The sequence below is a fragment of the Penaeus chinensis genome, chromosome 27 (genome assembly GCF_019202785.1).
Source record: "Penaeus chinensis breed Huanghai No. 1 chromosome 27, ASM1920278v2, whole genome shotgun sequence".
In the NCBI taxonomy this organism is placed as follows: Eukaryota; Metazoa; Arthropoda; class Malacostraca; order Decapoda; family Penaeidae; genus Penaeus; species Penaeus chinensis.
Window position 1 is genome coordinate 28,337,590 of NC_061845.1, and position 11,749 is coordinate 28,349,338.

The 11,749-nt window shown below is 42.7% G+C and overlaps 2 protein-coding genes across 11 annotated transcripts in view; one reads left to right on the forward strand and one right to left on the reverse strand.

The window, feature by feature from the left end:
* Positions 1–7,330, forward strand: part of LOC125039399 (myocyte-specific enhancer factor 2-like) — a 349,376-nt gene extending 342,046 nt beyond the window's left edge. For 8 of the 10 annotated variants that reach the window (XM_047633260.1, XM_047633261.1, XM_047633262.1 and 5 more), the window contains 5 exons: positions 3,174–3,335; positions 3,517–3,837; positions 4,006–4,176; positions 4,323–4,584; positions 4,732–7,330. In XM_047633260.1, the coding sequence (XP_047489216.1) occupies positions 3,174–3,335; positions 3,517–3,837; positions 4,006–4,176; positions 4,323–4,584; positions 4,732–4,841 (1,026 nt within the window). In that variant the 3' untranslated portion in view covers positions 4,842–7,330. The remainder of the gene's footprint in view (positions 1–3,173; positions 3,336–3,516; positions 3,838–4,005; positions 4,177–4,322; positions 4,585–4,731) is intronic. The other 2 variants (XM_047633267.1, XM_047633266.1) reach the window with 1 other exon arrangement.
* Positions 7,331–9,806: 2,476 nt separating this feature from the next.
* LOC125039359 (GPN-loop GTPase 2-like) overlaps positions 9,807–11,749 on the reverse strand; it is a 2,418-nt gene continuing 475 nt past the window's right edge. The window contains exons 2-4 of the mRNA XM_047633199.1: positions 11,716–11,749; positions 10,578–10,799; positions 9,807–10,013 (exon numbers count right to left, since the gene is read on the reverse strand). The exon at positions 11,716–11,749 is cut by the window's right edge and continues 46 nt beyond it. Coding sequence (XP_047489155.1) covers positions 9,807–10,013; positions 10,578–10,799; positions 11,716–11,749 — 463 coding nt within the window. The remainder of the gene's footprint in view (positions 10,014–10,577; positions 10,800–11,715) is intronic.

Genomic DNA, 11,749 nt, shown 5'->3' on the forward strand with positions numbered 1-11,749 from the left:
CTGCTACAGTTAACTACAGTGTGTGATGCTTCCCGCAGGAACGGAGGACCAGGTAAGGCATTCAGATTGAACAGGATCCTGAAGCCCGACGTGTTTATTCTTTATTTATTTTATATATGTATTTTTTTTTTTTTTTTTTTTTTTTCGTTAAGGGTTGGTTGTGGGAGTGGGGATTACTTGGTGGGGTTGATAGGTAGGGGAGTGGTGGGCAAGGGGGGGGGGAATGGTAGGTTCTCTTCTTCCTTTCTTCCTTCTTTCCTCCTCCCTCCCTCTCCCTCTCCCTCTCCCTCTCCCTCTCCCTCTCCCTCTCCCTCTCCCTCTCCCTCTCCCTCTCCCTCTCCCTCTCCCTCTCCCTCCTTCCCACAGAGTGATCTTAGCCTTAGACGATAATTAAGGCGGTGATTTACACCTGCCGGGAATTACGGGGTTGGGACTGGCCTGGGGGAGGGGGGGGGGGAGGGCGAGGGAGAGCTCGTGATTACAACACCTTAGCGTGCAGTGTGTGGCCGCGATGATTACCGCTGATGTACGCCGTCCCTCAGGAGCCATTAACTTGAATTTCATCCTGTGCTCTACGATCTCGAAAAGCCGCTACCCTCTTCCTGCTCTGCTCCTTCTAGTCCTCCTTCTAGTCCTCCTTCAGTTCCTCCTTCAATTCGTCTTTCACCTTCTTTTTCTCACTATCCTCTCCCACGTCCTGCTTTTTCCCTTCCCTCCCATTCCTCCTCTACTTCCTTCTCCTTTACCACTATCACCCTACCTTCCCCTCTCGCGTCTTCTTTTCTCTCCTCTTCTCCCCTCCTATCCTTCTCCTCTCCTCTCCTCACCTCCTATCCTCCCCTGCCTCTCTCCTCTCCTCCCCTCCTATCCATCTCCTCTCCTCCCCTTCCTCTCTTCTCTCCTCCCCTGCCTCTCTCCTCTCCTCCCCTCCTATCCATCTCCTCTCCTCCCCTTCCTCTCTTCTCTCCTCCCCTGCCTCTCTCCTCTCCTCCCCTCCGTCTCCCCTCCCCCCCTATCCTCCTCACCTCCCCTCCCTCTCTCCTCACCTCCCCTCCCTCTCTCCTCACCTCCCCTCCCTCTCTCCTCCCCTCCCTCTCTCCTCACCTCCCCTCCCTCTCTCCTCACCTCCCCTCCTCTCTCCTCCCCTGCCTCTCGCCTCACCTCCCCTCCCTCTCTCCTCACCTCCCCTCCCTCTCTCCTCCCCTCCCTCTCTCCTCACCTCCCCTCCCTCTCTCCTCACCTCCCCTCCTCTCTCCTCCCCTGCCTCTCTCCTCATAGTTTTCTCTCCTCCCTCCCCTCCTTCCCCCTCCCCTTGCGTCTCTCCCCAACTAAAGTGAAGTTTTCGTATTCCTTTGGGGGAGCAGGGGAAGAGAAGGTATTTTTGGCCACTTCTTTTTGGCAGCGGCGCTCTAATGCTTTAACTACCGTGTTTCTAGGATAAAGACCAAAATTTACAAAGTATATCGGCCATATTATGTACTAGTAACTCTCCCCACCCCGGCATTACAGCTATTATGTGTGATATATCGAGATCTATGGAAGGGGTAGTGGTAGATGGGGGGGGTAGGGGTAGAGGGGGGAGTAGGGAGGTCAGCAAGGATTAGGGAAGGGGGGGGGGGAGGTCAGAACGGATTAGGAATAAAGTCGTAGTTTTTTTGGCAGGACTTGTTACTTTGGCGTGTCGTCGGCCCCCCCCCCCCCCCTTCCTCTTTTGGCCGAGAGAGAGTCGGGCAGCAGAGGTAACGGCAATTTAGGTGTATTCTCGCTTGCAAAACACACAACGTTGGATTACAGGGAATGTGAGAAAATGGCATATTAAAGAGATGATTAGTTAATTGGCTCGCTTGACATATCGTGTTTCTCCGGCCACGTAAGAATGATGAATTTTTCAGATGTGTATGTTTTCCCTTCCCTATTTTCTTTCGAGTAAGTCCCCGCTTTGTATCTTGACATCTTTGTAAATTCTGATAATGGCCAACCGACCGGAGTAAAATAAGGATTACTCCATATTCTTCAGATTATTTCATTTTTATTTACATTTGACGAGCATTATACAGTGCGCTAGATCTGACAAATATTTCATTACTAAATTTAAATAGTAGGAGAATTCTATCATGCTTCGATTAGAACGGAAAAATACGGCTGCTCTTGACAGCTCTTTTACAGAAATCAAAATATTGATATCCGAACACTTTCCTTGCCTCAAGAGATGCCATGCGGGAGAAAGAAGTCGCTGTCAGACTTTTAGAATTCGGAGGCAACGAGTAGATCTTGTAGGGCTGTATTGCGCCACGGAGTCTCTCCTTTCCTCGCTCGGGTGTTTAGACTTGCATTCTGGTAATCGTTAACTTTTTTTTTTCTTTTTTTTACGTGTATATAAGAAAAATAATTAGTTTTAAAATATGAAGATCACGTCCTTGAGAGGCAGTTATGTAACGCGAGATGTTTCATATGTAAATAGGAGGAAGAGACTGAAGAAGCCCCGGTAGGTCGGGTTCAGATGTAACCTTTTTTGTCTTCTTGTTTTTTTATTTTTCCTTCCTTGCCTTTTCGGCCGTGCCATGCCTACCCCCGCGTATGGATCAGCGTCAGCGGGGCGCAATATGTAGGGTGTAGGTAATTACTTGTAATAAGGGGTAAGTGGGTAATTACCGGGGAGGAAAGTAAGCCGATTAATAAGTGAATTCCTTTTTGAAGTCGGGGCGCCCGTCTTGAAGTGTGAACGGCGAGGAAAGGTCTAAGAGAAGGTTGTATAATGCCCTGCCATAACCGCGTGTTGGATTAGGTCTCCGCTGTTACTATATGACTTCCCAATGACCAGTTTCAATGATGCAACGTTGTGACTACTGCAGTGCGTTTAATGGGTGGGGTTGCATATTGAGATTGCATAGTGATTCTGAAGGTTGTTTCCTGGTCGTTAAATGTGGGTCGCCATAGATGTTTCAGAGAACAAGAGAAGTCATAAAGGTGATTTTTATGGGATATTTACAACTGCAGGGCTTCTGCATCACACGCTGTCTGTAGGATGGGGTTATAGTGTCCACGCTGTCACCTCAGCAGTAGTTCCTGTTGATATTGTTAAAAGCACCTTGTTTCTTATTAGATTTAATGCCAAATATCGTATGCTGGATCTTTTATAACAACCTTTCGTTTCTTCCCTCTCGAACACGCAGGCTCTGAACAAAAAGGAACATAAGAATGGCTTACAGTCTCCTGACTCCCCAGACGGCGAACAAGACTACTCCCTGACCCCACGCACCGAGGCCAAGTACAACAAGATTGATGAGGAATTTACACTCATGATGCAGCGCAACCAGATCAACGGAGGCACTCGAGTGAGTTCAGAGTTCGTGACTTGGGAAAGGGGAAGGGAGTGAGAGATAGTCTTGTGAATGTCAATGCAAATGATTGTGAATATATTTTTGTTCTGACGTATATTATATTATGTATATATATATATATTTTGTACACCCCATGAACTCCGAAATTAATCTTGCCGACTGGCATTAAACGTAGCCCTATCTTGCGGCACAGCAACCGGTGGGACTGAACAACTACAACATGGCCGTGACCGTTCCCGTAAACAACACCGCGTACGACCCGGCCCTCATGCAGCCGTCGCCGCAGATGTCTCACGCCTCACTGTCCCCGCGCCCCGGATCTTCCAGTGGCATGCTGGACATGAACGGTTCCAACGGCTACCCCGGCTCGACGTCACCTCTGCCCCAGGGAGGAGCGCCCTCACCCGGACTCCTCACTCGACCGCACTCCTCCAAGACCCACTCGCCTACCAGACCGAACCTCCGCGTCCACATCCCAAACCCTCAAGGACAGACGGTATGTTTCTGCTGCTCTTCGGATGTGGTCTTGGTGTAGTCGTTAAGAAATACTTGCAAGTTGTTTACATGCATTTTTCTTGAAGTAATTTGGTGTCTACGTACATGCGTAGCAGACTAATCCATGCATGTATCCTAGATTATAATTCCGTTTCTTGAATTCCTGCAGAATCCCCGGCCGGGCTCTCCCTCACTGAACACTCCTGTAGTATCACATCAGGCGACACCCGGAAACCCATCGACGACATACTCACCTCTCAATACATTTCCACATCAGGACTTCCAGCTAAATTCAGACATTTCTCTTAACCCTCTCAATTCCCTCAATTCTCTTCATCAGGTAAGTCCAGAAAAATACGTTTTTTTTTTTTTAAAGAATGTCGATATATGTGAAATGGAAGTGTCGCTTTAATTATTGTATTAGTACGTACTCAAACATCTGTTCCTCGCGCCTGGAAATATTTCTGAATGCCGTTCTCTCCATAGTGGAACCCGGGCTCGTTGGGAATGTCGCACTCTGGTTTGCCACACCTCAGCGTCAGTTCCTCGACTCCGCCTCCAGCCTCGTCGCCGCCGGTAAGGATCAAATCAGAACCCATCAGTCCTCCACGAGATGCCAACTGCGTCCCCGCCTCCCACCTGCAAAGACCAGCATCCACAGACCCCGGTCACCTGTCGCCCGCACCGCCGTCACACTTGGGTCCATCTTCCAACCATCCTGTGCACACACATTACAATACACTCTCAGGTAAGAAAAATGGGATAGATACGTAAATGCCATTATCTTATCTGTAGATGCCATTGTTGATTTACTGGAGATCATATATAAATCAATCAGTGTGCGACTGATAGCGTTTAGATTTATGGATTGTTGATGGTTTCCGTTTCTTTGCAGGCCATCTAACGCCAACATCACACGCATCGCCTGATGGAACCTCACACCACACCGAGTATGATACTCCGTTGAGCAAACGGCCGAGGCTGACAGAGGGCTGGACCACATAGTGAGGTGCAACGAGTGCCAGCACGTGCACCAGTGAGAGGACACTCAGTGCTGCGTGATCAGTGCCTGGCGGGCAGGGGGCGCCGTCCCCAGGGCCACACTAGCCCTCACAATCGTGCCCCCACCGCCTCTGCCTCTATGGACCACAACGGTTGTTAACTGTACAAAAAGACTTGGGGAGCAGAGTGTGTGTCCTTCGCCATGTGTGTGAGTGTCAGTGCCGCACTACCGTGACAGTGCCAAGAGAGGAGCTACAAGCCCTGCTCCCCGGCCTCCTGTGTTTGTGAATCACATTCCCTTACTCCCTTCTGCCAGTCCTGCCCCAGCCTGCCTAACTGCAACAGCCCTCCAGCCAATGGGAACTGGCATAAACGAGGTGAACTCTGTCCTTGGTAGCCTTAGTAATAAAGGCTGAGGGCTGTCATGGTCTGCTGCCTAGTAGCAGAGAGAAGCAATTCATTGCCAATCTGGTTTGAAGCAGGAATGTTCAGTAGCCGTCACATGCTTGAGTGAATTGTGCTGCTGGCCATCTTCTAGTTGGGGTTGCCTTCTATCCATCTGAGAGAAAGCCTCAGGATACATTCTGATCATCTAAAAGATGGATTTCAGATGACTCCTGCTTGTCTCAAGAGATGGCTTCCAGATGCCTCCTGCCCATCTGAGAGATGACCTCAGGAAGCTTCTTGGCCAGTTGAAACAAACATTTTTCATTGCCATGGTAACATCATCTGCAGATCACAACTGTCTGTCACCACCACCTATGTACTTGTTAGTTCTGGCTCAATGTAAATAAGCAAAAGACATGATTATTTTTACTCTTTGTACATATTGGCCTATATGATAAGAATGCCTGGTACCTGTTGTGTGGTCGCGTTGGAGGTAGGGAGAGTCAGCCGCTGCTGCTTCCCAGGCCAGCCCATGCGGCCGCCTTCTGTACCTCTCGTATGGTCTTTCTTTGTACCTTGTGCCTCACCTTACTGTGTAAGAAGTTGTAGCCTCTAGTAACTGTGGACAGTAGTGCGTGGCCGGTGTGAGCTGCGTCGTGGTGTGGTGGTGGTGGCAGACTGGGGATGGCAGACTGGCGGTAGCAGCTGTGGGCATCACTAGGCCCTGTATGTGTGCCTTGCTGGCCGCCATCGTTCCTGCAGCTCCAGGTGGCCCAACAGCGCTGCCACCCACCGCTCTCCATGGCTGCTGCCACCCGCCACGGGGCTAGGCCCACAGGAAGGAGGAGCCAGCTGTACCATACCAAATACAACACTAACTGTCGATACATAAACATTTAGACTGTGTTGACTTAACGTTGTTTGTATAAATACAAAGTCTAGATTCTTAATAATTTATATGATACTGCTAATGTATAATTCTTCAAGAAATGTTTATAGTTATATTTGATTATAATAAATCAAAACACCTAGTTTCTAAGCAAAGACACTAAAACCCATTACCCTAAGCATATGTTGCACCTTGTCGTGGCGTGATCACCGTGTACCACAGGCCGGCGTGCTGGGGCTCTGTGGGCCTGGGGGTAGTGGGGCCTGGAAACTATTTTCCTCATACTCACGCAGTAAAAGAAAAAAGGAAGAAAATTTATATAAAAATGTATGTTCAATGTAATATCAAACATTGTACATTAAACAAAAAAAGAAAAAAAAATGTACATGAAAACTTTCTTGTAAAAAAAAAAACTAAAAAAAAAAAAAAAAACTAAAAAGAAAAAGAAAAAGAAAAAAAAAAAACTTTGTAGAGGCCGACATTGACTTCCATTTGTAACCTGTCAAAAATAAAGGGGTTTTGTTTTTGTAAATCTCACAATGGCTCACCTTCAAAGAACATAAAGGATTGGTCTTATTGTACAAATATAAGGATATTACTAATATCTGTGATGTATATAGTGCAATTCAGTGGGTACCAGGTACTCCAGTAAACATGGATTGTACATGATCAATATTTTCTGAAAAGTCATGTACATTCTGTATCTACATAGCAGTGTGTAACTGTTTATGTATTGATAATCACCCCCATATGGATTACAAGTCATGTATTTTAACATTACTCATTGGGTTGGCTTTGGGCTTGAATGTTTTACTTCATATTCTTGTATCCAGTTTTAGTACGACTGACCCTTTATTCTATCTATATGGCTTCAAAAGAGCACAGGGAGAATCACTGTCCATATGATCATGGTGCATGTAATGGTTTATAAAGTATTATATAGAAGAAGAAATAAAAGCTACCGCAGCCTGTCTCCCAAGGGAACGGGTCCAGAAGCATCTGGTCGCGCTGAGGCCAGTATGACATTCTTTCGAGGCACATCCAGAAGTCCCCAAACCCCCCTCCCCCCTACCAGCAGCCCCCCGTCCTTATGTTCTGACATCAACAAGTTACATGTTTGTGTAGAATAAGTATACTATTAATATTTTTTTGTTAGTGAAATAGAAGCATTTTGTGTGAATTTTGTCATGTTATTCAATAAAATGTGAATAACATAGGTATGAAACTGTTTTTTTCCTGTATTACATGTTACAATGGAGTCGCATATTTTGTAGAAAAAAGGGATGGAAAGAAAATTGAAATACTTTCATTTTCCAAGAACATACAATAGAAAAATTCAATGTTTTCAGTGATTTGATTTACACCGAGAAAATCTTTCTTCAGAATTGCAGAGCCAAACAGGACTACTGCAGTGTGTGTTTGGTGTGGAATTTCATAAAAGACATGACCTGGGGCTGATAAGTAGAAGCAACAATAAAAAATGCAAAGATCTTGTATAAAATATTTTTGGACTAGCCTATCATCAAAAAGAAACCTCACACGACCAACTACAGCTTCACATATCTGCAGCAAACAGAATCCAAATAGAAAATGAAATTCATATTAACTTAGAAAAAAAATAGAAAATAAAGTATAACTCTCTTTACAATACACAGCAAGAAAAAGAAGCCTACTGAATAATGTGGTCTGATATGTGAAGTATAAACTATAGAAGGTGAGGGAGACTGTTTTGAGATTGAAGAAAGAAAGAAAACAAAAAAAATGCCATAAGAAGTGAACAAAATCACAAAAGAATTCTAATTCATTGATTTTATAAACCCTAAAACAACTGCAACTATCATACCCAGTGAAATGAGTGTGAAACAGTGTGTTATTTGGGTTGAAAAGGAACCACTGACCACTCAGTATCAAATTTTCTCTTGAGAAATTAAACATTTTGTGAGGAAAGGAAGGATGAGGAGGAGGTAAAAAAAAAAAAAGGTAAAACAAAATTATAATAATAATAATTGTCAAGAGCTCATGCCACTATCAATTGTCAATACCTCTTGAAACACTGTTGATATTTACACAACTTTAACTGAATCAGAATAACCAATCTGATCTCACACTTACCATTTTTCAATAATATTTATTTTTTGGTCTGGGAAAAACCATGGGAAGAAATGACTACAGTATATACAAGCTACGTCTACCTCCCTGATATTTCCCTGTAATGTTCATCTTTACATTGCATCTTTAGAACTAATCTGTTAGAATCAACCTCAGGTGTTTGTGTCATGTCATGTCGTGTCATGTCAACACAGTTCTCTATATGTCAACTCATCTGCATCCGTAGTTATGCTATGATTTTGACAAGTAGAAGCAACAATTGAAACAAACTATGAAAATCCTCTATAAAAAACATGAAACACAGGGAGGGAGACATTAGACAATGAATTTCAATGGTTGGATGACAAGAGAAGAACCATGACCAATGCATCTATAATCAAAGACCTCTGCAGTTTACGAGCTATCACTGTCCAGCCAGGTACTATAAGAACGGTTGATGAATGAGAACAGAATTTTGTTCACCAGGAAAGATTTCTCTTTATGATAGAATCACCATTTGGAGTTATATATCTAATAAGTACTGGAACCAATAGATTGGCAATATTAAACTTTTAGTTGAATACTTTCAAAGATATTTTATTTAAATATTCAAATGGAAAAAGCTGGAAAATCAGTTTCTAGGAGTTCAGTTGCTACAAATTTTCTTTTAGTATTTTGCATATTTATGAAATATAAACTATGCAACTTTTCTGTACTTTTAAAGAGTCTGATTCATGTTATCAACATTACTTCCATACTGCCCATGGAGAACTTCAAGAGAGTAGAAAAAGGAACAGTCCTCAGGCCTGCCATTATGGATAAGAATATGAAAAAAAGACGTTTTTACCTATGAACCATCCAGTATAAATACAGCATCCATAGAAAAAAAAACTGGAAAAACCTTTAACCTAAAATATAATGAAATAAAAGGAAAAAAATATTAGGGATAATATCACATAAATTATCATCAAACGAGTGTGTGATTTTCCATAAGAGAACACAACAGCCAATTTTACTGCACTACAGAATAGCTAATTGCCCAAGACTGGTTAAAATACAAATCTGGCTTAGCAGTTATGATGTAATGGATATATTACTTATCCACAACCATTTACCCAACTTTCTCATCCATAACCATTTACCCAATCTTTCAAATTCATGAGTCTGGGTTTTTAACTTTTACAGACGATAAAACCCATCATCAAATCAGTTATGAATTTCTTGATTTCTTAAACTTAGTTGCATTCTTCCTTACTTGGACATTATATCAATAAACTGTGGTGGCCAAAGTGAAATCCATTATTAGATATACAATAAAAAGCTTCCTGATTTTGGTTGTTTATACTGGTTTACTTTCAGCTCCAATTCATACAAAATTCAATATTTCAGAGCTTTTGATAGAGTAATGCTGGTATTTCTTTACAAATGTACAGGTTCTCAATAAGATTTCTTTCTCATGTATTAATTTTATTTTCAACACTTGTTTCTGAATTCACAGTGTATATTAAAAAAGGGAATTATGTGATCAGAGTAAAGAACAAACATTTATTATAACCTATGATCCTCATAAAGAAAGACACTGAAATGAGTAAACAGCCCATATTTTATCTATTTTGATTCTGAGTAGCTATCATCTTGATAATTTCCTCATCCTCGTCATCATCCTCCTCACTGTCTCCTCTCATGAACTCATCACGCACGTTCCCCAGGCGCTCATGCTCAAATTCGGCACCGACGGCGCATGACAATAACCTTTGGATATTCCGTTCTTCCCCGCTACCATATATATATCCATTGGCCTTGTCGATTGCCTACGAAATAGAAAGAAAAGTAAAAGAACTAAAATAAAATTAATGACACATTTCTATTTTAAATTGTTTTCATGTAGAGACAAGGGGTGGTTCTAGACTTGGTCCGAATGTGTAAGAAAAGAAAGAAACGAGAGAGAGAGAGAGAGAGAGAGAGAGAAGGGGAAGAGAGAGAGAGAGAGAGAGAGAAGGGGAAGAGAGAGAGAGAGAGAGAGAAGGGGCAGAGAGAGAGAGAGAGAGAGAGAGAGAGAGAGAGAGAGAGAAGGGGCAGAGAGAGAGAGAGAGAGAGAGAGAGAGAGAGAGAGAGAGAGAGAGAGAGAGAGAGAGAGAGAGAGAGAGAGAGAGAGAGAGGAGAGAGAGAGAGAGAGAGAGAGAGAGAGAGAGAGAAGGGGAAGAGAGAGAGAGAGAGAGAGAAGGGGAAGAGAGAGAGAGAGAGAGAGAAGGGGAAGAGAGAGAGAGAGAGAGAGAGAGGGAAGGGAAAGAGAGAGAGAGAGAGAAGGGGAAGAGAGAGAGAGAGAAAAGGGGAAGAGTGAGTGAGTGAGAAGCAGCAAGTTGAGCACTACTAACCTTCATTGCAGCCAAAAGAGTAGACCTGCTATCTGCACTCAGGGGGATGAAGGTCACTAGGGAATAGTCTGAGATCACATCTGCCATGGCTTTGTTCAACTTGGTGTACTTGCGCGTAACTGGTGCATCTCCAAGGTAGTCTAAAAGGTATTCCAAGTCCATCACTTCTGTGTAATATTCAAGACCCATATCCAGGCTCCCATATTTTTCTACTGAATCAACCTGTTGTAAAGGTAATCATAAATTTAGAAATCTATTACTCTAATTAGAACATACTGGAAAAAATGATACGGAAAATATTTAGAGTCCACTCAAAATCTCAATCATTCAAATCAATAAATAAATAATAATAAAAAAATGAATAAAAACAAATTTAAAGGCCCTGGTACACACACGCACTGCTTATTACGATGAATGCCTATAGCATGATGCTCCTAATCCACAGTGTAAAACTCTGATCAAATCTAATAATGTGTTTATATAAAACTTCAAAAGGAAGACATAAAGGATTAAATGAAATTAGTTGTCCAAGTTTATCTATAAGTAAAATGAGAAAATAATTTACTGTACTTTCTACTGAAGAATGGATAACAATGTGCATACTGTAATTTAGTGTAACATTAATATCTTGTAATACATAAATGTACAATCAACTAAACTGTAAGTTAAAACTCAACCTATAAACAAGCTCCCCTTGTAATAAGTAGATAACATATTAGCCTATGTACTAGTGTACATTTACACTGCCTTTTGTATGCATAAAATTTTGTTCAGCATTTAATACCTTAACCAATAAATCATCTTGCTAGACAAAAAGGCTGAATTACAGTATGTTGGCTACTTAGACAATCCCTACCCCAAGCTTTTCCATAATACGATAGTGGGTGAGTCTATCGTAAATGGCGAGTTGAGAACCACCAACAATGATTACCTAACAACTACTCCCCTGGGGAAGGATCATTGGTCAGCCACCCCAGTATAAAGACCCAATCAACTACTTGATGTCAACAGAGCATCAAACACCGCATTGGTGAAGGTATGCACGTGCACACACACACACACACAAATGCACACATGCAGAGAAGTATTTTAATTCTTGGCAACAAGACTTAAAATACTTTTGCTGTCTTTCTCTTACCTTTGAGAGAATATTCACAGTAGGCAATTCCATC